Here is a 26,421-nt window from a genome sequence, read left to right as displayed (position 1 = left end):
AGTCCCACATCAGGCTCCCTGCTCAGCGGGGAGTCTGCTTCTCCCTCTCCCTCTGTCCTTCCCCGTGCTCCTGCTCTAATAAATTAAATCTTAAAAATAAATAAATAAAAATAAAGGAATGCACTATTGTTACATAAAGAAACATGGATTTCTCTTAAAAATGACTAAGTAAAAAAAAAAGGCAAAAAAAAGCATACATGGTATATAATTCAAACTACATAAAATTCTAGCAAATGCCAATGAATCCACAGAGTCAAAATGAATTTGTGGTTGCCTGGAAACCAAGGGTAGAAAGCAGGATGGATTATAAATGGGCACAATGACATTTTCATGGGTAACAAATATTTGTGATGACCTTTTATGATGGTATAGAACTCGAGGTTTACATTTTCAGTATATACAACTTATTCTTTACTATATTCCAAAAGAAGCATGAGGGGCACCTGGATGGTTCAGTCTGTTAAACTTCCAACTCTTGGTTTCTGCTCAGGCCATGATCTCAGGGTCGTGGGATCGAGCCCCACGTAGGGTTCTGTGCTTGAGGAGGTTTGGGGGGGGGGGTCCTCTTCAGGATTCTCTCTCTCTCCCTCTGCCCCTCCCCCTGCTCTCTCTCCAAAATAAATAAATCTTTAAAAAAGACGTGGGAAAATTAAAGGATTCATTTGTCAATATAGTTTTCAAAATCCAGTCTCCAGGTCTTGTGTAAAGACGTCGAGAATACATCCAATGTGATTTGGGCTATTTACATACCAGAGTTCTAATTCAGGAAACCCAAATAACAGGTTTTCAGAAAAACTTGGCAAACCAACTACCTAATAATTATACAAACTTTATTCGGTTAAAGAGACGGGCAACATAGGAATACACTATTGACATATCAAACCATGTCACTGCAACACAAGGTATAGAACAGAAAAGGGTGAGCTCCAGTCTACATGATACCTTTGAGATTTTACGAAATCTCCCAATTTCCAAACCAAAGTCACTGAACTCTAGAAAGTTGTAAGCTACTTCGGGGCCAGGTGTTGTGTGGATGCACGACTCCTCACTCTGGAATTACCAACATATGGAACGCACAAGGCTGCAATTGTTAATTAACTTTCTAGGGCACAGGTGGCAGAGCTGCTGCCACCCAAATGCATTTCCTTTGGCCTGCACCGTTGTTTTTTTTTCCGTATCTTTTTTTTAAAATCAGTAAATAATGGGCGTCATGATGGCAAATGACTTGCAGGGGAGCCCACCCAATAAAACCATGGCTGTCATCTTTGGTTACCCTCAAACAGCCCTCCACAGCCCTCCTCCGATTTCCTCACCCTCCAGACCGAGTTCCCCGCTTTCCAAACACGACTTGCCCCTGTGGCCAGGCAAACCACAGACCACGTCATCCTCCCCTGCACAGACTCCCCCACAGCTAAAAGAGAGGGCACCCCAGCTCGGCACTGGCTGGGGCACACCCAGACCGAGTACCTCGGGGTGTCGGCAGGAGACTGGCCCACGGTGCACAGGCACGTACCAGCTTCCCTCTCGTCCGACTATGGCAGAAAGGATGGTCTCACACTAGACCCGCACCTCTCCCACTGAATGAAACAGCCTTCCCGGCACAACCTGGGTCCACGGGAAAATCTGGCCCAGACTGCCAGAAGCCAGGGGGACTAATGGGTACATAGACGCCAGCTGGTCCTCAGCCCCATGGGCTCCCCAGGCTGCACACTGCTTTCCAGAAAGAGCTAGGTTTCACCGACTTAGTGCACTTCAGGTAGTAAGGGCAGAAAAAAAAAAAAAAAAGAAACAAGCCAATGCACTCAAACATACATGAACACAGAACAAAAAACTCAGGCACTCACTTGCATCCTGGGGCCAGTTGCGCGCCTGTCTCTGCGAGGTGTCAGGAAGACCATCACCGCCTGTTTCTGGAGGCTTCTCCCATAGAGTAGCCTCAGTGCATTGCTCTCCCATTTGACTCAGCCCAACTGCCACCCTGGCACGGGGAGCTGGCCTCTTCCCTGGAGCCGTGCCCGCAGGAACTTTTCTGCCTTCTGAGCACCGTGGGGCACACGCACGGACTGGGCCTTGGTGTGCGTTCCCAGGGAGGCAAACAGGGCGCAGACGCAGGCTGCATGGTGCACGTGTGGCTCCTGATGAAGGAGCAGGGAGAGGACGGACGGGGTTTGCTAGGCATTACCACCTGCAGAGAGGCTGCCCCGAGCACTCTTCAAGTTGAAGAGGAAGCCAGGTCTCGAGGGAATCGTGGGCGTTCTACAGGTGGCCTGCACTGCATTTTACAAATGAGGGAGTTTCACATAATGAAGCATCGACTGGAAACTGCTGTTGATCAGTTGGAAGCTCTGATCTCATTGGATAAGGCCCACGTTTCTGCTTGGCAACCGTGGATGGAGGGTGAGTAGCAGGTGCTGCAATTACTGGGACCTTTCACCACAGTTTCTTTTACTATTGTCTTACATCCAGTCTGGTTTACTCATTTAAGTCCTAAGTCTGACCGCAGCAGCCATGTGAACTTGTGACCCTTGTCTGGTGAGCACGTGGCAATCAGACCTGGTAGTCGAAATAATACCTGCCTTACCCTGTCCCTCTTCCATGCGGGGTGACCTGCAGTTCGGGCTCTGGGCACTCTCTTTAAAATTGAAATATGATAACAGAAGCTAACGGCAGTTGTTGTAAATTAACAACTCAGAATAAATGAGTTTATCCTCATTGTTTTATTCCTCATTCAAGTTGCTTGCTATTTCTGAGATCATGAGAAAATGGGACACCTGACAGGGACTTTTAGAAAGAGAAAGTTCTCTTAGCAGTGGGGGTAAGACAGGATGTCACAGGGGAAACATAACTGTGACGCCAGCACGCCAAGGAAAATGGGAGAAAGGAACCGGCTGTGGGAGGAAATGAGCCCAATCAACAGGCATATTCCCAGGAGCCTCCACCTGCTGCTTAGCCACAGCCTTCCAGCCTCCCCAAGTGTTAATCTTCCTTTACTGTCGCCGTTTCCTCAGTGTCCCTCAACCTTTTCAACTATGCCCTTGTTTGGCATGGAGCTGAGAGCTTTTCGGGGCGGGGGGGGGGGAACCATGCCTCTGGCTGTGCATTTTGAATGCAAACGCACACTAATGCCCGTTATTTAGAACTTGCAGAAGTGAAGGAGCCACTAGCATGCAGTTTGGAAAATAACATCCATTAATCATCACCTGCTTACAAAGAGATGCATATTTTCTCCTAAATCATGAACACATTTATTATACCGGATGGTAAAGTCTCACACAGAGGGTACAGTTCCAGTGCAAAGCTTAAATGATCCTTTCAAGGTCCCTGTGTGAGCAACATACATTGTATTTGAAAGTAACTCTTTGAGGATGCCTAAGGTGTTACTGAGCAGAAATGTACAAGTGCAAAACTAATCATGGCTCTCAACTACTCCACCTCTGAAAGTTATATACTGCTTGTTGCTTTCTTCCCACATCCAGCACCACTTTTCAAAGGTAGTATTTGCCTAACTCTACTAGATTTAAAAAACACACAACCCCACTATACATGCCAAACATTTGTTTGTTTGCTTTTCCAGAAATATCTAATCTAAAAAAATATTTTCTGATGCATGGGCACATAGAGTGTGAAAACCATTAGAACCCAAGCAAGAAAATACTTGATTGGTGTGTCTGTATCCTCTGAAGGATAAGTTCAGTACAGTTTAGACGGGATGATCATGGAGTGTAAGAATTGATACTGTGGTCAGAGAAGATGCCATGCAGGCTCCGTGTATTGCCTGGGAGAAATGGAGAAGCTGTCTGATCAGGGAAGACATGTTTAGAAACTTGCAGGAGGACAAGGTTTTATTTATGTCCGTTTGCCTCCTTGGGCTGAAAGGCTAGGGTCTGTATGAAGCATTCACTTGCAGGCTTTCCTGCCCCTTCCTAGTCTCCCTCTTGAAGTGCATATACACCCTGTTCACCAGGGGCTATGTCCTTGAAGCAGGGAGCCAGCCACGCAGATTCTGCTTTTACGTGAGTGGTTTCTAAAAGAAAAAGGAATGGAGGTTGGTTAGTATATGGCGGTAAGGAGTAGTCAAACAATACTGATGACCCGGAAGCTTCTGTCTGAGGGTTTAATGCAGGATCAATACCATTTGGGAGCTTGGGAAGTTGTGCTGAGGATAAGCTTCGGAGAAGAAACTGTGTGATCTTAACGTGGTTGTCAGACAGAGGCCCAGGAAACTGGGACTCAGGGCGAGAAGCCAAGCAAATGCAATGAGCATCAGTGACCTGAGGGGCCGAGCCGGGAGGGCAGGGCTCCAGATCCTTCTGAAGAAGTTGATACTGGCAAGTTTTACCCCCCACTCAGGTAAAGACCCTCCCCAGCCTGCCTCGGCCTCCAGGGCAAGGATGCCCCAGAGAAAAGATTTGCAGGCTCTGTTCACTTATATGCACAAACCTGGAAGCTGTGAGCAGATTTCTGACTTCTACTTTTAATACTCCAGATGCTATGAGGTGAGAAAGGGAGACGTAAGCCACAAACAAACACAAAACTGAGGTTTAAGAAAGAGGACCCTCTATCTCTGCTCCTGGGAAGAATTATTTGAAAGCATCTTCTAAATTTAAAGGTTTGGGGCTGTATATGCTTTTAATTGTTTACACAATTTTTATTTATCGTACTCTTGGCTGCCTAAATGCACAAACTTGCAAAATGTCTATCAAAACTACTCCAGTTTAAGAGCAACATTTCAAAATTTGAAACAAGTCTCCTTCTAAGATAAATATTTACCTTGTCGATTATTTTTAGTACATTCAGAGACAAAGGAAATCATATTTATAGCAAAGGGAGAGTGATTGTGTTTATTATAGTAAAAAAAAAGAATCGCTTTGGGTTCTAAGTAATTTTCTACCATTTAAAAAAAATTATGTGAATTAAAAGTATGTAACTATCAGATATTCATATAGAGTACTCATTCCATTAAAATATTTTATAAACAACTAATATTATTGAATTAAAATGCTTTTGTTTAGTGTTTTCTGGGGGCTTCTCTGCTGTAGAGTATATAATGATAAATCCGCACTGGCTCTGCTATCCAAGTATTTAAAACAATGAGAGGAGGAGAAAAAGTAAATCTTAAAAGTCATTCAACTACCAATCTGGCCATCCACCTAAAACTCATCTAAAATCTTGGAAATTATAGAAATCTGATTATTCATTGCTCTTCACTGCTTATCAGGGTGGATAGCTTCCCAGTGAGCCATCCGACCAAACGATTTTTGCAGATTCACTACCATGAAGAAGAGTAAAAGGATCTAACTGACCTTTTGACACTTTTATTCCTTTTCCAGGAAATCAAGGACTAAAAAATATAATTTCATTTCCTTTTGAGAGAGAATACGAACATGATTCTTAGTGAAATCTGATTATGCCTAATACTGTGGAAATCCCATTTCCTTGCTGACACAGTCCTGCAAGTGACACCATCATTTCCGTGCACTCCAATTAGAGCAGCTGCCTGCTGCCTGCGCACGGCCGAGAGTAAATGTCTCCCAGGCTTGGCGAGTTCTGCTGCACGTCTCTTGGCTCGGGTCCTTTAACAGTAAAACAATGTAGAGAGATACCGGTACAGGCGCATGTGTGGGTGGTTATAGCAATAGACGGTTTGCATCGCTGGTTTTCTAGATGGCGTAGTACTCTAGATCAGGGGGTGTTTATCCACAGCATTATTGATATTTTGTGACAAACAACTCTTTGTCTTGTGAGGCTGTCTCGTACACTGTAGTGTATTTATCAATATCTCTGTATTATACCGGCTGCATTCTAGTGCGGCCCCCACCCAGTTTTGACAACCAAAAATGTCTCTAGACGTCGCCAGATGTCCCCTGGGGCATAAAGGCACTCCTGGTTCAGAAACACTGATATAAATATAGATACAGATTAGAGAGAGAGAGAGAGCGCGCCAGAGACAGAGAGATGGAGATAGGCAGAGAGAGAAAGAGAGAGACAGAGATAAACGTGGAGATAGGCATAGACATAGACCTAGCTGCTTCTACGAGAATTCCAAAGACAGGAAATAGATACTTACAAAAACAAAAAACAAAAACAAGAACAAAACAACATTCCCCCACTAGGGCTGCCGGGGACACTCAGTAGCCACACTGTTTCAGGATGAAGTCAGCATCTTCTCTTAATGCCCTCTGGGAGCCCTCAGGTTGGGGTCATGCCCTTGGTCTAGCTTCCCACAGCCCCACTCACGTCCCCACAGTGCACAGCAATTATATATAAGGAAGAGATTCCCGAGATTGCACCACCGTCCAGAACTCCATCGAAGGTGTTTGATTATGAGTGATTAAACATCATCTATTAAAGAGAATAAGGTGTGGGGATAGATTGAACATTCTAATGCTGTATTTATTTTTAAATGTAAAATACTGAGATCTCTTCATGTCAGCCACTAAAGATCACATTTACTAATTTCAGTGGTGTGCTATATGACATATATATACTCTAATTTTTTTAGTCTGTGGAAAGAGAGACAAACTTAATCCTTTTCAATATTATCAAAATGCACCCATAAACATTCCTTTACATATATTTTGTCATATTTGGGGTATTTTTGTAGAATAAATTCATAGCATAACCTTGCTGAGTAAGTTTGTTTAGTTTTTCAATCTGAGAGAAATTTCAAAATTTATATCTAAAGTAATCCTTAAAAACTTTGACTTGTCATAAGATGTAAAGTGTTGCCATTCAGAATGGTGAGATATTATTTTGCATTATTATTTTCATTGGCTGTAGTTATACTAATTGCCATGAATTTCTTATATTTGAACTGTTTAGTCATATTTTTACCTGATTTTCAATTAAATGATTTTATTTCCTGATATTTCTGATAATGTAGCTTATCAGTGAAGGATGTCAGCTCTTTATCTCGCATGCCTGTTGTGAATTCTTTTTCTCAATTTGTCATTTGGCTTTTGGATTTTAAATCTTAGGAAGTCAAATTCTTCAGCCATTTTCTTCATGATTTCTAAATGATGTGTACTGAAGAGTTTCTTTCCAGTATTTTTGTTTTTCCACGTTAATATTTATATTGGTGATCCAACGTATTTCTTCTGTTGTTAAGTAGTGAAGGTAAGACTTTATATTTTATTAAATCATGCCTACTTTCAGGTTCCCATGATTAACACCACAAAATATCTTTGCTGAACATGGAATCCTGTTGCCAACCATTTGTTAGTCCTCTTGTCATCTGTTCTCTTTCTAAAACTCGAAATGCTTTTCCTTATGTCTGCATGTTTATAAGGGAAATGTCCTAGGAGTTGGGAGTTTTGGGAAATTTTTCACACGCATATATTTATGATGATCCAAAAGCCTTCCCTGACCATATGAATAAAGTTTGCCACTTTCAAAATGGCCAAGATATTGAAATGAACCAACACTGTTTGGCTACTGCAGGAAAAAAAAAAAAATCACCACAGCTTGAAGAGGTAGTGGTTGGAATTCAAATACATGTTAAAACTTGCTTGTAGGGGTGACTGGGTAGCTCAGTTGGTTAAGTGTCTGCCTTCCGCTCAGGTCATAATCTCAGGGTCCTGGGATAGAGCCCCATATCAGGCTCTCTGCTCTGTGGGGAATCTGCTTCTCCCTGTCCCTCTGCTTGTGCACTTTCTCTCTCTCTCACTAGCTCACTCTCTCTCTTAAATAAATAAATAAATAAATAAATAAATAAATAAATAAAATCTTAAGAAAAACTAATAAAACTTGCCTGTAGCATTGTAAACATAAATCTGCCTATCTCCCTTAAATGCTTCATTCTTTTATCTCTGGGATCTCCACTTACTAGCAATTTCATCATTTTTGTTAATAAACATAAGTCTTATGAACATGCATATATATATGAAATATCATTGGTCTCAACCAAAGCTACCTATTAAAATCAGTTATATATTCTATATATAATATATATAGAATATATAACCAGCTATATTATATATATATGCATATATACGATCTATATTATATGTAGATATAGAGATAGAGATATATAGATATATATCAGTGTTCAGGCCTGAATCTCATCCTTGAGTTTCTGGTTTCCATGCTAATCCACTGAAGCCAGCCAATTCAAAACAAAACAAAACAAAAAAAGAAAAGAAAAACCTATTCCTCACCCAATAAGCATTGACCTTGTCTATGATTTGCTAAGTTAGAGCATATGTTGAGGAAAGAAAGAAGAAAGAAAGAAAGAAAGAAAGAAAGAAAGAAAGAAAGAAAGAAAGAAAGAAAGAAAGAGAAAGAAAGAAAGAAAGAAAGAAAGAAAGAAAGAAAGAAAGAGAAAGAAAGAAGAAAGAGCGAGCATATGATAAGAAAGGAAATTTGGAAGATGTATCAGAAACAATTATTTTTTTTTTCATCACCTAAGATCTGTAGGTAGAACAGTGGACATGGCTGACAAATTCACATAATTCTGGGAATGTGATGGGTGTATAGGAGAGGACCAGGCACCACCACTCTCCCCCTCAGTTTCTCTGCAGGGTCCTCGCTAAGGTAGGAGATCCTGTTGAAACAGACACAGAAGGACCGCTTGGATTTCTGGGCTTCCGTGGCCTGAGACGTCACCTCTGGGCAGTGGGCTCTCATGTCAAGTTTCCACCCCAGCTACAAGGCCCATCTCTCCGGGCCCTCTCTTGCCATGTGCTGGTGTGGTCAAGCTGGCCATTCCTTCTGTTCCTGACCATGAGGCTGGTTGAATATGATACGGTGTCAAGATACATGTTTGGTGTTAGGATGGGGCTCTAGTCTCTGTAGAATCTATTATACCCACTTGGCACTATGTTTATCAGCGTCTTAATTAGAGCATTAGTCACACCCAAGCTAAAAATAAAATGATGCTTTGATTTTTATCTGACTATTGATCTGTGAGTGGCTCCATCGGGACCTCATACCAGCAATGGGGGACAGAAAGGCAGAATTTAGGCATTGCTGGATCTCTAGGCTAATCTAATCTGAATGCAGTTGAAACCCCTTCTTAGCCCTTCAAAGGTCTCAAGTTCTAAACATCACCAGATATAGTCAATATGACATGGGTTTCTTAGCCAATTTTAATGCATTCAGACACATGATTATAGTGCAGAAAAAAAAAAAAACACCAAAACTGGAGAAAACTGTGATATTTTAGCAACACTTATTCATGATCTCTTCATTTGGAGGCCCTATCACATTAATCTCTAACTTCTTATCATCATTACAGAAAACAAGGAATAATCTTGTATAAGTCACAGAAGGACAGTCAAGATCACTGCCGAATCTATTTTCTTGTATTCTACAATAATTGTGGGATAATATATTCTGATTTCCCACATACGCATGACACAATTTCCCTCCATAGGTTCACTTTTATTCATTTATTGACGTTATAATGATATTTCTACTCCAAGTTTGATATTATAATGTTATCACAGCTGGAGATTGATGCCAACTTCAATTATTTTCTGATTTTGGGACAAATAAACATGACTTCACCACTTCATATTTAGAACACACTTACTGGATAACAGTCTCTCTCTTGGACAATTAACTCATGCTCATCCAAAGGAGAGAGATATTAGTGAACATATCCATCATCACCAGAGAAGACACACTCGTGACCTAAGTCTTGGCCTCAGAGGACATATGTTCTATTTGACATACTCAACATAGACATACAATCCCAACAACAGGCAACTCCAGAGCTGGTGTAATTTCAAAGGAGTATATCCTTCAAGGTCTATGTTAGTGGGAAGTGCTAAAGGAGCTTACCAAAAAATGTAACTTTGGGGGAGGGGTTGTTGTTTTTTAATATGGTATGCACATGGAAAATTTTCCGAAATAGGTATAATGAGAAGTGGGTTTTAGGAGTAGGATATCGTTTAGGTGAGCAGAGGGAAGGATGAGGAAGTAGAGATGATAAACATATTCTCTTATATGATCAGATCAAGGAATAACCCCCAGATCCTTTCAACTAAATAATAAACTCGCATACTGCTATAGAAAATGTTTGTGACCCCTCTCCCAAATGCCTATGTTGAAATCCTAATCTCCAAGGTAACTGTTTGAAGGTGAGCCCTTTGAGAGGTGATTAGGGCATGAGGGGGAGGCCTCATCAATGAGATTAATGCTCTTATAACAGAGACCCTACATCACTACCTTGGCCCTTCAGCCACATGAGAAAACAACCATCTATGAACCAAGAAGCAGCCCTTCATTCGACATTAAATAGGCCAGTACCTTGATCTCAGACTCAACCTCCAGCGGTATGAGGAATAAATATCTGTTGTTTTTAAAAGCCATGCAGAGGGGCACCTGAGTGGCTCATTCGGTTAAGCACCTGCCTTCAGCTCAGGTCATTTTCCCAGACTCCCAGGATCAAGCCCATGTGGGGCTTCTGTGGAGCCGGCTTCTCCCTCTGCCCTTCACCCAGCTCATGCACTCTCTCTCTCTCTCTCTCAAATAAATAAATAAAATCTAAAACAAAACAAAACAAAAAAATCCTACACTAAAATATAAAAATAAAAATAAAAGCCATCTAGGGTCCGATATTCTGTGGCAGCCCAAGTAGACAAAGACAATTAGAAATGAATACAAGAGACTGGAGGTCAGAAATGTAGTTAGGGGTCAGGTTACAGAGTTCCTTCTGTTTCTAGACATGTTTATATTACCGGCGATATAGGACAGAACAGGACTGCAGTAAATGTTTCGGGGTGGGGAGGCGTGAGCCTAGGACAGGAATGTCTTGGTGAACTGGTCAACCAAAGCTCACTCTATGATAGAACAAGGGCCTTCACTGTGAGGATCAAAACAGGTTGTGGCTAATGGAGAGAAGTTGCAGAATAAACAGTGTAAGACTTTACGACTACATGGTTGGACCGTTGTGGGAATTTGAGAAGCAAGAGAGGGGGCAGAGTCTATAAAGAGCAAAGATACAAAAAATAGCGATAATGTGACAGGTTAGTGACAGGTCATAAAAATCACTGGTTTTAAGTCTAGGTAATTCAAAGAGGAGACTTTTTTTTTTTTTAAAGTAATCTCTAAACGCAATGCGGAACTTTTTTTTTTTTTTTTTTAAAGATTCTTATTTTATTTATTTGACAGAGACAGCCAGCGAGAGAGGGAACACAAGCAGGGGGAGTGGGAGAGGGAGAAGCAGTCTCCTAGCGGAGGAGCCTGATGTGGGGCTTGATCCCAGAACGCCAGGATCACGCCCTGAGCCGAAGGCAGACGCTTAACCGCTGTGCCACCCAGGCACCCCTGCAATGCGGATCTTGAACTCATGACCCAGAGATCAAGAGTTGCATACTCTTCCCACTGAGCCAGCCAGGCGCCCCTCAAAGGGCAGCTTTCTATTTCTAATTTTGAGTCAAAACTTTTCTCTTATGCTTAAGAGAAGCCCTAATTTATCTTCCAATACCTACATGTTAAAATTGAATTTACTGATGGAGGTGCACATCATATAAGTTTGTCTGAATTATATAAATAATCCAAGATGATAACGTAAATTGTATGTTGGTTTTTTGTTGTTGTTATTTGTTTGTTTTGTTTTCTTTTTTTGCTTTAAAGACTTTCTTTACTGGGACGCCTGGGTGGATCCGTCGGTGAAGCGTCTGCCTTCAGCTCAGGTCATAATCTCCAGGTCCTGGGATTGAGTCCCACATCAGGGAGCCTGCTTCTCCCTCTGCCTGCCATTCCCTCTGCTTGTGCTCTCTCTCTTTCTCTCTCTCTCTGACAAATAAATAAATAAACCTTTTTAAAAAATAAAATAAAATAAGATTTTTTTTCTTACATATGGTAAATAATAGTAGCATTAGTCTTCACTATAGGTCAAATTACAACATGAATCTCAACAATCCTAACCTCCACATTCTAAGTTCTGTTAGTTGTTAAATCTAAATCATATAGTATTTGGAAAAATTTCCTTTACTGTGGTCAAACAAAAGAAATTTCTTTATGATAAAATTCTCCAGTTCTTTAATAAAGACAATTATTAATTATTTTTTGATAGTGTCCATGTTGAGCTACAAATAACCGTTTCTAGGCAGCGATGAAGCAACCCTAGAGACCAGGACGGCTCTAAGAAAGAATTTCTGTGACAACTCAGTGCGTCAGGGAAAGCATCAGTCCTCTTAGAAAACATCCTTAGAATTCCAGAGCTGCTGTCAGTGTTGAGTTGATTATGTTCGAGAACTACACAACTGTTCCAAGATCTAATGGGAAACAGGTAGCAAACGAGGAGACTAGAGGCTCCCCCGCCTCGTTAATTAGAATTTGATTCTATTTGAAACTGCTTTACCATCAGCCAGTGTGGAAATGTTGCAACCATCTTAACAATGCTCGCGTTTCCATTCCATGCAATTATTTATCCAAAATGTTGTATGAGTAAAGACTCCTAGCACTTAGCAGTTTGTGGCATTCTGTTTCTGATATGTTTCGCCTATTTGTGTAATGATACCTAGCATGGTCACTTCTGTCCCTCGAAGAGCTCCCCTATGTCCATAGACTGCCCACACAAAGGCATTCTAAGTGTGGAGACACAAGAAAGATTATACAATTTAATAGAAAAACAAAAGCATTTTCCTCAACTTAAGGACTGGAAACAGGCAGAAATATGACATATTTGTTCTCTGTCTCAAACCAAAAAATTGTAGGTGACTGAGTAATTTATATGAACTCCAAGGAGTTCTTTCTTATCAGCCTTGCGTACTTTGCTTTCTCTAGTAAAAATATCTAAATCAGTAAAAAAGTCATGATGTCATACATATAACTCACCTACATTTATAAAGCTCTTTGAGGCACTTAAAGCAATTTGTATACTATTCACTGAGATAAAATACAATGAATCTAGTTATTCCAATCTTAATATTTCCACTGCTGACCTTGTTATAATACTGTAGATGATAGGAATGCTGTTTTCTAAACGTTATACTTAACATATAAAGTGGTCATAATGTCACCATAAAGACATAAATCGTTTAAAGACAGGGAATCAACATTTAAGCAGGTTTCCTTTAGAATAAGATAGAATTATAGGAATTATAATAAAATTATAAATTAAGATAATTATAAAACATTATAAAATAAAATACAAAATATATTAAAATATTTTTAAATATTAAAATAAAATAGGAAATAGAAATATTGACAGAGAAGTATTTTTAAAGAGTACATATGGAGAATTTTCTTAATGGAAAGAGAAAGAATTACTTTTATAAAAGAGTCATATGATATTTGAATAAATTGGCTCCTCTATTTTTTTTTATGTTATGTCTGCAGTTTCTATTACAATTCTTTCTATTGTTACAACATACCACCATTCTCTAGTATCATAATTTATTTGGAATAGAAACTAGTAAGTAACTAATTTCTAGAAGAGCAGGAAGTGGGTAAGAAATCTTGCATCAAATTACCAAGGATTGTATTTGTAGAAACTTGCCTAAATATCCAAAGTGTAATGCCATACACGTTAGACAGGAGAAAGTTTACCTAAGTAATTCAGAGATAGTTGTGTGCAATATATGACAAAAAGGAAAAGTGGAAAAGAGTTTTTAAGACAGACACCAGATATTGTAAATGACCCAGAAAAACTGGAAGGCGTTGTATATCTGAAAATGCATAAAGAAAGTACAAATAAAGTATGTCATCATATATTGAATATATTAACTTTTATATACTTTAATATATTAGTATATTAACTAGCTGTGCAATATTCTGTGGTTCGATACTTTTCTCAATCCACAAAATAAAATATAACGTATGTGATCTGTGTGTATTTCTGCTGACAAGAGCGACAATACCACTTTATTTATCTAAGCAGTACAACTTCTTCTGCCCACTGTCAGTATGTCTACAAAACTTCATACATTCAACAATCTCTAATTAGTACAAAATCTTAAAACCAGAGGATAAAGCCTCATTTGCCTTATTTATATGTTCATCAGTTTACCTGAGAAATTCCAAATTCTTTGAAAGAGACATTCCTCTTTCCTTTGACAAAAAAAAAAAAAAAGGATATACTTGTACAGGCACAATTTTTTTCTTGCTGATAAATGAAAAACAAAAAGTAACTTAAAATCATCCCAGAAAATATTTGTTCTTTCTTTATGCTAAAAATCATAGATCAAAAGAGAAAACTAATGGGGAATGAAATGTATTATGATTGTGTGAACCAAAAATTCCCCATTGAGCTCAATATTCTTTCATGTTTTTATCCCACCCACTTCCCAGACTCTGTCTTCAGTGTATTCTCTGACAGTGTGAAAGTTCCTTTTGTTGTTTCCTGAATTGTACGCATGCATTTCTCTTTGTGACTTTTCTCTCAAATCCACAGTTGCTTAAAAACAATGGTGTATTGTAACTTTACTTGAATTACCTTGACCACACCGTTTTACAGATCTGCCACAATTCGATGTCTGTAAATGAAGGCAATGATTGCTTTCAATAAGAAGTTTTTAAGTATTAAAAATGTGTGCACGAAAGTCTGCTTTTTCTTAATTGTAACTATCATTTTCTGATAATTAAATTCAAATTATTAATTCCAATGGAGTTTCAGAATCTAAGCCAAGAAGTGCTACGTAATCTGTAATATAAAGAGCCAATACTTTACCTCACTTTCAAATTCCCTTGTTGGAGCTGTCCATCGTACACTGACAAAATATCAAAATCTTCTTCAAGGGCAAAGGTATGAAATGACAATTGTATCCGATTTCGTTCTCCTGTGATAATGATCCAGGTGCAGTTAGCGTAGTTTGGATAACCGTGCGGAAACCCTGGGCTCTCGATGGTGCCGTTGGGACCCTGGACTAAACCGCCACAGTTCTGACCTGAAAAAGAAAAGCACACACACACACAAAACAGCATGTTATTTTGGCCTATCTTTACTCTGTGATTTTTTTTCTTAATTTCCAACCATTTTGGCCAATTTTTATAATGACTTATTTTGTGACCCTTTGTGCACAAATATTGAATGATCAATTGCAAAAGTGTTCTCCAGTGCTAAAGGGGGGGGGGGCAAAGAAGGAAAATATACAAATTTAGGAACTCATATTAGAAATTTGAGAAAAAATGTTTTCCGTGATTTTCCCATACATCTTCATCAATACGAACCTGCCATATTCATGAAACAAATTTGGTGTCAATTATCTGCCACAGCATCATGCTAAGTGCTGAAGCACTCTGCCTTGAAGTTCCTTGCTCAGAGAAACTAAGCCGACAGATCAAATAACCATTACAAAACTATACACACACACATATTAGTATGTCCAAATGACTGCAAACTGAAGCAACATGAATAATTAGGGAAAATCACAATCAGTATTCAAACTATCGATTTCTACCTACACTGGCCAAGTCCCACAAAGCCAAAGAATAAAATAAAACTGCAGGAATCTTACCCTGTTCAAAATAAAAGGTATAAAACAAGAGAAATTAATTTATGCAAAAATTAAGGAGCAGCCCGTCAGAATAAGGGACCTCGCCTCCATCAATGTCTTCCTGTTCCCATGGGTGGGATTCAGTGGATGGCGGGGGGGGGGGGGGGGGGGGGCATTTCCCTTCCACAGATGCCAACAGATGCAGTTAAAGAAAAAGCCTCAGAGTCAGGCTTCCCTAAGCAGGGTGGAGGATATCCCACACTTTGTTCCCGCTTCTTATTCTAACTTCCCTTCGATAGGTTGAATTAGGATTGCTCTTACTGTTCAACATTTGTGATATGGTGATTTATAATAAGGTGTATAATAAGAAATATGTATTTGGTCTTTGTCCCCTTTGGCACAGAGCTCCTAAAACCCTTGGAATTTCCCAGGGGATGAAAGGAAAAAAAAAAAGTGTCTTGTGTCATGTTAATGAGAAGACTTTTGGAAAGCATGTAAGGATGGGGGCCAATTACAAGGGGAAACAACCAAGTGATTAGAGGGGTTGGAACTTTCAGTCCCACCCCCATGACCTCCTGGAAGGGGACAGGGGCTGGAGGTTAGATCTATCGCCAACGTCCAATGACACCTATTAATTGTTCATACCCATGTAATGAAGTCTCCATGAAAACACAAGGAGTACACAGGGCTTCTAGATGGCTGAGCATGAATGACTCTGCCCTGTGCATCTCATCTGGCTGTTGATTTGTATATTTTAATATCCTTTGTAATAGACCAGTAATCTAGCGATTAAATGGGTTTCCTGAGTTGCATGAGCCCTTCTGACACATTAATGGAACCCAAGGAAGAGGTCGTGGGAACCTCTGATTTATAGCCAGTAGGTCAGAAGTGCAAGTCACAATCTGGACTTTGGGTTTGTGTGTGGAGTGGAAGGCAGTGCCATAGACCTGAGCCCTTGACCTGTGAAATCTGATGCTATCTGCAGGTGGACAGTGGCAGGAGCTAGGTGAATTGCAGGAACCCAGCTGATGTCCTGAGCATTGCCTGTTTGTGTGGGTCCCCACGCCCACTGACTACTGGTGGAATGGGTGCCGAAACGAAATCACATGAAACTGGGGACAAGACAGGAAGAGCAGTGAGCACCATAAAGCTGCCTTCAGACACTGAGCAGCTTGAAATTGTTCCTAAGAGCTGGTTCCAGGCGGCCTTGGCTCCTCAAGAATTTATGGTATTGATTTTAACATTGGGATTCTCTGGCGGTTCTCAGATTTCAAGAGCAGTTCCAAGGAACAAGCCCCCCCCCCCCCTTCTCCTTTTTGTAAATTGTAGCCCCGGGATTCAATGTACAAAGACTTGGGGCAAAAGGACAGTGTCTGGGAGATTAGCGACAGCCGCCTACCTGCCCATCCGCTGTGTTCCTACCACCAGATAAACCCTACAACCCTTTCCTTCCTGACCTGCCCAGGGCCTCTCGTGCCTGACACCCCTCCTCCTTCATCCACCTGCCTGTGCTCCATCCTTCCACTCCTACCCGTTTCTCCGGTGTTCTCTCTTCCCTCCTTCCCACGTCTAGTGTAGAAACTTCAGCGACATGCCGCGTTGGTTCCCGCTGTGGCTTACACATGCCCTATTCTGTGACTTCTCGTCGTGAGCCTGCCATGGCTACGTGTGGGTCAACCAGCCCGAATGACTAGGTCAGGACAGGCAGGTCACTTGAACTGCCCTAATGAACACATTGTAATCACTTTAACTGTGAATATCACCATCATGGGAGGAAACAGAGTAACTCCTATCAAATCCTTCCAGCATTTCCTCTGCCCCTAAATATTGCCTGTGGGCTTTCATTCTTTCTTCATCTGGACGTTCCCACCAATGTGATTAAATGTATTTAAATGTTTTGACAGGAGGAATACAGGAAAGTTTGGGAGGGATCAGGCCCATTCAGGTTATTATTATATGCAGTGTAAATGTCTGAATACAAGTATTATCTCAGCTTTTACTGTTGAACTGCAAACAGAAGATTATTCGTAACTACATTTTACATGTTAAAAAAAATACAATAATCGCTCTCAGAGAGTCAAGTCTTTCATAGGAATATTATCAAATGCTGGTGGGAGTTTGCTAAATCTTAATAAAAAAGATTTAATGAAAGGGATTTATGAGTTTAAAACCAAAGAACTAATAAGAAGCCCATTTTCCACTAAATTTAAATCTAACAATAACACGGTAACAAGTAGATATTAAGGCTGTGGGGTTTTGAAAGGTCTTTAAGGAAAATAGCTTTTCTGGTTTATCTAGCAATCGTTGCTTCATGGTAAATCAAAAAGTGAAGACTTGATTATAAATCGGAGGAAAGAAAAATAAATTCAAAAGCAAAAGTGTCAGCTGGAAAGTAGTACTATTATAGACCCAATACCCTGAACAGGATTATCAGATATTAAGATTTTTCTCTGTGGAATAACAGTTAAGCTGCAGTGGGTCCCAATTAGTACAGTGCATTTTGAAGAATGAGTCCCATTCGATCAGTAGATAGAATTTTCCATAGGTCCTGGCAGGAACTTCAGGGACTGCTCAAAAGTTAGACAAGTAACTCTCAAGCTTGGGTGCACATTCCAAACAACATAGAAGTTTTTCAAGTATCTGTGCCACAGATCAATTCTGATGTATGTGGTCTGGATCAAGAATATCCAGGACAACCTTGAAGAATAGACCTGGAAATCTTACGCTCTGAAGATCACATCTTATTATAAAGCTACTGTAGCCCAAACAGTGTTTAACTGGCACAAACCTAAAAACATAAGCAATGGGACAGAGTAAAAAGTCCCAAAACATAAGAACATAAGAACTAGGAAGATCGGTAGGGGAAGAAAGGGATAAAGAAAGAGGGGGTAATCAGAAGGGGGAATGACGCATGAGAGACTATGTACTCTGAGAAACAAACTGAGGGCTTCAGAGGGGAGGGGGGTGGGGGACTGGGATAGGCTGGTGATGGGTAGTAAGGAGGGCACGTATTGCATGGTGCACTGGGTGTTATACGCACCTAATGAATCATTGAACTTTGCATCAGAAACCAGGGATGTACTGTATGGTGACTAACATAATATAATAAAAGAATATTAAAAAAAAAGTCCCAAAACAAATTCATGGGAATACAGGCTCTAGATTTATAACAAAGGTGCAGTGCACTACAAAAAGGGTGATATTTTCAGTAGATGGTGCTGGGCAAACTGGATAGCCACATGGGAAAAACAAACCTCATTCCTACCTTACAATGCACACAAACATCAATTCCTTATGAATTGCAGACCCAAATGTGAACTAAAAAACAATCACGCTTCCCAAAAAAAAACAACTTAAAAAATCTTAACTTAAGCAAAGACTTCTTAAATAGAATACAAAAAGTAATACTCCTAAAAGAAAAGAATGAAAATAAACAGAAGCATGGGAATGTTGGTATTCAACAGATAGCATGTTCATAATATAATACATAAGCCTCACAAATCAATAAGAAAAAAGTAATAGAATAGAAAAACAATGATTATAGGCAGCTGGAGATTCAGAATCAGAGCGGGGGGGGGGGGGGTTCTAAAATTGGAAAGAGACAAACGGATCACAAAATGGAAATCCTTCGGCAGTCCTGACCATTTTCTCGTCTGGGCCAGCACCGATCCAAGGAAGTAGCATTTTGTGCTATAGGAAAAAAAAAATCCTGATTTCATTGGTCTTTTCTTTGTAGGAGCAATGACCCCACCCAGCTTTACTCCATGCAACTTTTGGTCCCACTAGGGAATTGTGAAATTGCCAGCAATTTACTTACTGTCTCCTGTCCCATTGAATCATCTCGACTCTTACTTAAAAACAACTACACACATGGCACGTGAAAATAATTACTTGTCTAAGCATCAGGACTACAGTGGTATTGACTAGAGCTCCTGAGAGTAATTCAAAATCTATACTAATGTTGCACGGAAGGACATCTCCTTAATAACAATTACCGCAAAGTTGTGGACCTCAGCATGATCTATCTGGGGTTCATGCTTCCTAACACACTCACCAAACGTAATGGCTGACACCACCTATAATTAAACTAAAATTACTCTCCAAGTGGTTAATCCCAGGATGTAAAGTGATTATAATTAATGAATGTGAATAACTTACAGATGACCTTCTTCGCTGGGACCAGAACTTAATTCAGGTATCTTGGTAAGGTATGTTTGAAAGAAAGACTGCTTTAATAGCAAAAAGTTCTTTCAGTTGAATAAAATAAAGCTACAGATCAAAGTATGTAGATTACACGTGACATCTACATACATCTCTGAATTTACATGCACTTACTCACAGAGTAGGGAATTGGCCTACAGACCCACTACAGGGAAATGCCAAGGTTAGGGTTCTTCCTCAAACCTTCCCAGGAAAGATTTTTGCCTGTTCCCCTTATACGATTTTCCCCTCTTGGTTCTTATACTCTAATGCGCACTTGCCTGCTACAGAGAACTCTCAAATATTTCACGAATGTTTCCTTTTTATATGGCTTAAATCTATGCTTCTCGATTTAAATGTGGCTCTTACAAACAGCTTAAAATAAGCAGATTATTTTAACTGGAAAAAATTTGATGGACACATTTTTAAATACTGTAAACATAATCACACATTAACATCTTGCTCAACGGGCATCTATTGTAAGTACTTTTGTTTATTTGTGTTTTTTTTTTAAAGATTTTATTTATTTATTTATTTATTTAGCAGAGAGAGAGACAGCCAGTGAGAAAGGGAACACAAGCGGGGGGAATGGGAGAGGGAGAAGCAGGCTCCCAGTGGAGGAGCCTGGTGTGGGACTGGATCTGAGGACTCCGGGATCATGCCCTGAGCCGAAGGCAGACGCTTAAAGACTGAGCCACCCAGGTGCCCCTATTGTAAGTACTTTTGTTTATATTTCCTAAGGGCACTGAAGTAATCTGCAGATAATTTTAATCTTTTAGTGAAAACCGTGTTGTTCTTTGCAAGGTTGAAAACTCGATTATGACAGAAGAAAATGTCTAATGGTCTTCTTTCTTCAAGTACTGATGCTGGAAATTACCTTGAAATCAAATGTCAATGTCCCTGGGAGAAAAAGAATGTCTGTGTATATGCATATGAATGGCACGCATACCTTAAATACACAGCACACAGAAGCACACAGAACTGAAGCCACAGCTAAGTTGCTAGGTGCTACAATTCAAACAAACCCCATCAGAACATCTCAATACATGCCTGAATTTGAAGGGACTGGTGCCTAATAATATGATTTATCGTTTATATCTCAGTGAAGCCAGGAAAACAAAAGAAACTGGTATCGAAATCATCTAGCAGTTAAATTATACCTTATGAAATACTTGGTTCATTCTGAAGTAATCAACAGAATGTTATGTATCAGGGACTCCTACGGAGTTAATTTAGTATAGATTTCTACCCGATTTAGAGATCCTCAATACCATGGCGTCCAACACAGAGGATTACCAGCAGGCATTTTAATTCTCTCTCAGACTTTTGGAGTGAGGCACTGTTTTCAAAATACATTTTCACACAGATTCTCAGTTGGCCAGAAAGCAGTCCCACAACATGGCGGGTGTAGACGTGGAAATGTGGGTAGAATTGGAGAGCCTTTCCAAGTTTCTGAGAAATGCAGGAGGGCTTTCTGACACCAGAGACTCGTGTTTGTCCCATCAGATCACAGCTGTCTCAGCAGAGACAAGCACCATGCAAAAGGCGGTCCGTCCTCTGCCTGAGCACTGATGGGACCACAGTGAAATGTTCAGATCACACAATAAAACAGTGATGAAACACAGATACTTAGAAACTCTCTAAAACTGAGCTATGCCCTTGGTGGGGGGGCATATAAAGTAGCATTTAAAACTATAAAGATCACTCACAGTGCCATGACCAAAGAGAACTATTGCTGTCACTACTGGACCCTTTTCTGATCTCAACACGGTTTCAAGCCACGCTGTGTTACTGGAGACGCGTGTTTGAGATGACCTGTTTGCTGGTCCTGCAGAAGGAACAAGACCCAGTAAGAACTGGATCCAGGATGTGTCTGGCTTTGTTTGCTTCTTGATGCTGACCTTTATTCTGAGAGGGTCCATGAGATCGCCCTGCCTCTCAAGAAGACCCCTGGAAAAAACTGAGTGCTGGCGAGGGTATAACTGATGTGTGTTCAAAAGGGTTGAACCCATGCATGCCACAGATATTCTGGCAGAGGCTGGGTTTCTCGTGCCCTGTGACAGCACCCTACTTGGGAAACACTCCACTGAGAACATGGCGCCGTGGCCTTGTCATTTTTGAGATGAAATAACCTCTCTTCTCTGAAGGTTCGCCACACTGGGGTCTGTACCCCTCCTCAACGCTTGCCGTCTAATGTGTGCTCCTACTTAGCACACACCTTTCATTTCCAAAAAGAAAGTATTTGCTGAGATGATTCATCTGTGATTCATCCTGGTTCGCCATAAGCAGCATCTGATGAACAAGTGTGTGTATAAGCAAATGCCTTCCTAGAATCCACAGTTGTTCAGACTGTTGTTTTCCTTGACTCTGGACCCGATGACCCATTCTTAGAAAGTAATAGATATAATTTTTGCAAAACTCAGGTGCCAAGCACTCGGCATGTACTATATCTCATTTAATTCTTGCATAGCCTTTCAGGTAGAAGCTAGCCTAGCTTCTGTTTTGCTAGCTGTTATATTTATTTGGACAAAGATTTACGATAAGGAAACGAAACCCCATTCTGCGAGCAAATATTTTCCTCTCTGGAGCATTTTGACATTCAGTGATTTGGTTCATTGACTCCAGAGAGATGTGGTCTATATCGGTCAGTAGGTGAAGGAAGCCACGCAAGGAACAGACACTCCACACTGAAATCTACCGACTCCTACACCAGTCATGTGATAAACGATGGCCGGGGCTGCGGAGGAATAATCCAGAGATGAGAAGATTTGGGAAATATATGTTATATTCCAACTACGTGGCCTGGTATCATTTAAAAGAGCAAACAAGTTTATATGTAAACACAGAAAATGTGCAGAAGCTATACACACATCACAGCTAAACCTCAGTAAAGACAGACATAATAAAAATATAAGTTTATATCCTGTTGCAACAAGCACAGATTGCCACACTGATTTACTTTGAAAGCAATGCAATTCAGGGAAAAGTTTTAAACATATTTATTCTACCCTGCGGCCACCTCCATTCATTCCCTCTATCCTCTCTGTGAAAGCAACAATTTACGTTTGTCCTCTCTTCTGCACATTTCTAAGCAAGTGAAATTTTACTTCCGTGGGACCAGATTTTTGATCTCCAAAGCTTCTCTGATTTTGACATTTTTATGGAAAGACAATACTGCACACCCTTAGGTTTGCTACAAGACTGAAAATTGTCTCCTCTTCTTGTTGTAACAAAGTAGTAACTCTGAAGTTTAAAAAAGAAATAGTTGACTGTAATCTTCACTTGAATTTTTCATTGTCTTTAATGACCAGGGAGCATGACATACTTTGAAGTGCATTCAGCATTTCAAATATCAGGAGTCCTTAAATGTCAGTGATGGGAGGGGAAGTTTCCCTGGTCAGAGAAGTACTTTTTGAAGCAGTAAACAAATCAAATATGCATTAAACTCTGCATTATCTTCTACAGTTTCATCGATTACTTCAGGGTCTGCATTATTCGCAAAATGATTAATTGCACAAGGATCACGACTTACAATGCCCTTCCTAGGACTTTGATTAAGGTGTTTCAAAATTAAGGTCTTCAGGCATTTTCTAGGAACAGCATGTCCTGAAGGAAGGTTTAAAAGTATTATACTTCTCTACACCAAGAGCTACTGAATATTGGCTACTGTAGCTGAGAACCTTAGGGTGCTTGGTTTAGTTTTAATCCCAAACACTTATGGAAGATTATTCACAACATGAACAAAGAAAAAAAAAAAGTGAAAAGCCAGAGGCTCATGAGCCCAAGATGAGGCCAATGAATCAGTTCATCCCTAACGACTCCACAGCCCAAACAAGGCGACACAGGTAGCCCTTCAAGGACATATGAACCATGGATGCCCAAATTCTGCTTATAATAGAAGATGAGGTTTTCCCTGGGCTGTGTAAATATAAAGAGTATGATCTTTCTTCACTGCAGTAGAGTTTCTCATCATAACCACATGCAGGTGTGGTCTGCTTAATTTATTTTCCTTCCTAGAACACACCACATTTGTCCACACCTCAGGGCCTTTGCACATGCTTATCCATCTGCCCTGAAAGCTCTTCCCCTAGATCTTCCCTTATTTGACATCTCTTCACGCAGGTTGAGCTCAGACACTCATCTAGATCAACAACCCCCTACATCATTGCTCACTATCCTTCACCCTGTTGTATTTCCTTCTTGTGTTTACATTTTGTGAAAATATCCTGTTTGCCGGATTACTCATTGACTACCTATCTCTGTAACTAATATGTAACCCTTTCAAGAGTGAGGAACATTGCTTGCCTTGATTATATCCCCATTCTAGACTAGTGCCTGGCACTCGATATTCAATAATTGAAGTATGTGGGCAAGCTGGGTATATGGGTGGGAGGCAGTGATGATGGTGGCATAAATTTCATCTATATACACATTCAGGTAGAAAGAGTCTGTAAAAATACAACGTTGTGGCACTAGAAGGAACTTCAGCCATCAACTCCAGCCAGGTGATTGATTACCCAGAGCATTCAGATTACGGTGTTGTCATTCATATCCCAAGAAGAGGGTCCTGTAATCTCAATCCTGTTTAGCAGCCTGTTTGTCGAGAGCTCCTTAGACTAATTTAAACATCCCCTGCTTTATTGGAAACTAAATCTTTCCTCTGCAACCCTCCTCGTACATTAGTAGCTCTGCCTTTCCCTTCTCAACAGGGGTCATAATTCCGGGCAAGGCAAAGCTGCAGTGAGTCAGACCCGGATGTGCACGGATATGACGTCAATGTTTCCTTAGCTCCTGCACCCAGGGGAGGAAACTGTAGTTCATTCCAGGACTGCCATGATTTAAGGAACTGAGAAGTTGTTACATCCATGGTAATAAAGTCATTCAGTGTCTACCCACACTGCAGAGACAAATTGGAAAAACTTTGTGCATCCTGTAGGGGCAAAATAGCATTGGTCTCTGGGTCAAACAAAACAAAAGTGTGACGGATTTCCAGCATGGAGCATTGGGGATTGGAGCAAGTTACCTGGTCAATATGAGCCTCAGTTTCCAGATGGGAAATGAGGGTGACTTTGCAAGGTTCTTGTAGTGAATTCTAGAAGGTGCTTTCAGGGGCACCCATGCTTGCTTGGTGCCTTGCCCCTATGGTCCCTCATTGTCCACTGTGGTACTTGAAATACCAAGATTGCAAATGCCAAATTATTTGACTTTAGAGATTTTGAATGATGAAGCTGATTCTATCACTAAACAAGCCAAATTAACACAAAACAAACAAGCAAACAAAGCCCCGCTCTATTGCGGTTCTCAGATCCCACACAGGCATTTTTAAATAGATGATGTTTTGCCTAAAACAGGTTCCCATCTAAATTTGAGTCTTTTCTTTCGGAGCCTTCAAATCTATCTTTTTATACTGCGAGTTATTCTGAAGCCAATTCTACTTTTCTCACAGAAAACAAACTATACTCATCAATTAAGATAATTCTTTCTCTCCATAGCCTGTACAATTAACATTCTTAATTGGATGTCAGATATTTCTTTATCTTTTAATGGAATTCCCAGTAATGAAACACATCATTACGGATAACTAGGATTGAACTGTTCCCCAAATTTGAAATAATGTTATTTCATACTCCTGCTTTAATACATGAGAAGTCAAAAGAAGCATAAATCAGGCACTCAAGGTAATAGTGGTGGATCAATGTAGGGAAATAAGTTTCCCTCAAATAGAGCATTACAAATCTAAGATGTTAATTGATATAGTTTAATCACGATGCTGTACAATCAGTTTAGTGCTCCTCATTAAGAAAGGTAAAATAAAACCACCAGCTGACTCCTTCCCTGGGCGCTCAGAGTTTCTACCGCAATGGGCCTCCCCAACCTCTGCATGAATTCTTTTTGGGCAGATGGATGCTCCCTACCCTTCCATTCCTTACTTCTTTCATTCTTGAACAACAGAAAATGATTTCTAGATCATCCAGAGATATTTTAAAATTTTAATAGTATGGTCTCTCATAACATTGAGTGAATTTTCTCCAAAGAGAAACTAAAATGTTCAAAAGTCATGCTAAGGGACGCCTGGGTGGCTCAGTTGGTTAAGTGTCTGCCTTCAGCTCAGGTCATGATCCCGGGGTCCTGGGATCAAGTCCGGCATCAGGCTCCCTGCTCAATGGGGAGCTGCTTCTCCCTCTGCCTGCAGCTCCCCCTGCCTATGCTCTCTCTCTGTCTCTCTGACAAATAAATAAAATATTTTTTAAGAAAAGGTCATGCTAAAACCCCGTTGGTCCAATATGCTCTATGAAGAATGGAGCCAGTGAAAAGTCTCTGGGTGGGAGGAAGGTAAAGGGCAACATTAATTGATGAGGTCGTTGGTAGCTGGGGAAGCTTTTCAGATTTAGAGTCAGAAGGCATGACAAATCACGAACAGCTCTTTTTTATCTTAGCAAAATTAGCAAATACATTTTGAGAATGAAAAATAAATATGTAATGATTTTCTCTGCTCTCTTATACTGCACAGAATAAATGGCTGAGATGATAAGTCAGAATCTTAAGGGTTAATGTACAGATTTAATATAAAAGAATTGGTCTCCAAAAAGTTGCACTTAAATTTATTATCATTTTTTTAAAGGGTTTGTATGTATTTGTCCCTTTGGGCAAATAGACCACGGAGCCCTATAACACTCCTGAAATGAGACAGGGCTCGATTTAATGCCTCTGTCGTTCCCATTCATCAGATGCGAAGATGATTCTGCCACCCAGATTCTCAGTGGCTTCTGGGAGGGTCTTGGTTACCCACTGGCCCTCGGTGGAGCCTTGGCCATTAGTCCTGTGACAGAACACA

At 40.4% G+C, this 26,421-nt stretch overlaps 1 protein-coding gene across 1 annotated transcript in view; it reads right to left on the bottom strand.

The window, feature by feature from the left end:
• The window catches only part of CSMD1 (CUB and Sushi multiple domains 1), a 1,583,970-nt gene extending 1,566,960 nt beyond the window's left edge, over positions 1-17,010 (bottom strand). Inside the window, exons 1-2 of the mRNA XM_048226225.2 lie at positions 16,893-17,010; positions 14,621-14,837 (exon numbers count right to left, since the gene is read on the bottom strand). Of these exons, the coding sequence (XP_048082182.1) occupies positions 14,621-14,837; positions 16,893-17,010 (335 nt within the window). The remainder of the gene's footprint in view (positions 1-14,620; positions 14,838-16,892) is intronic.
• Positions 17,011-26,421: the final 9,411 nt, after the last annotated feature.

The sequence above is a fragment of the Ursus arctos genome, unplaced genomic scaffold (genome assembly GCF_023065955.2).
Source record: "Ursus arctos isolate Adak ecotype North America unplaced genomic scaffold, UrsArc2.0 scaffold_27, whole genome shotgun sequence".
Lineage (NCBI taxonomy): Eukaryota > Metazoa > Chordata > Mammalia > Carnivora > Ursidae > Ursus > Ursus arctos.
This window is presented reverse-complemented; position numbering and strand designations above follow the sequence as displayed.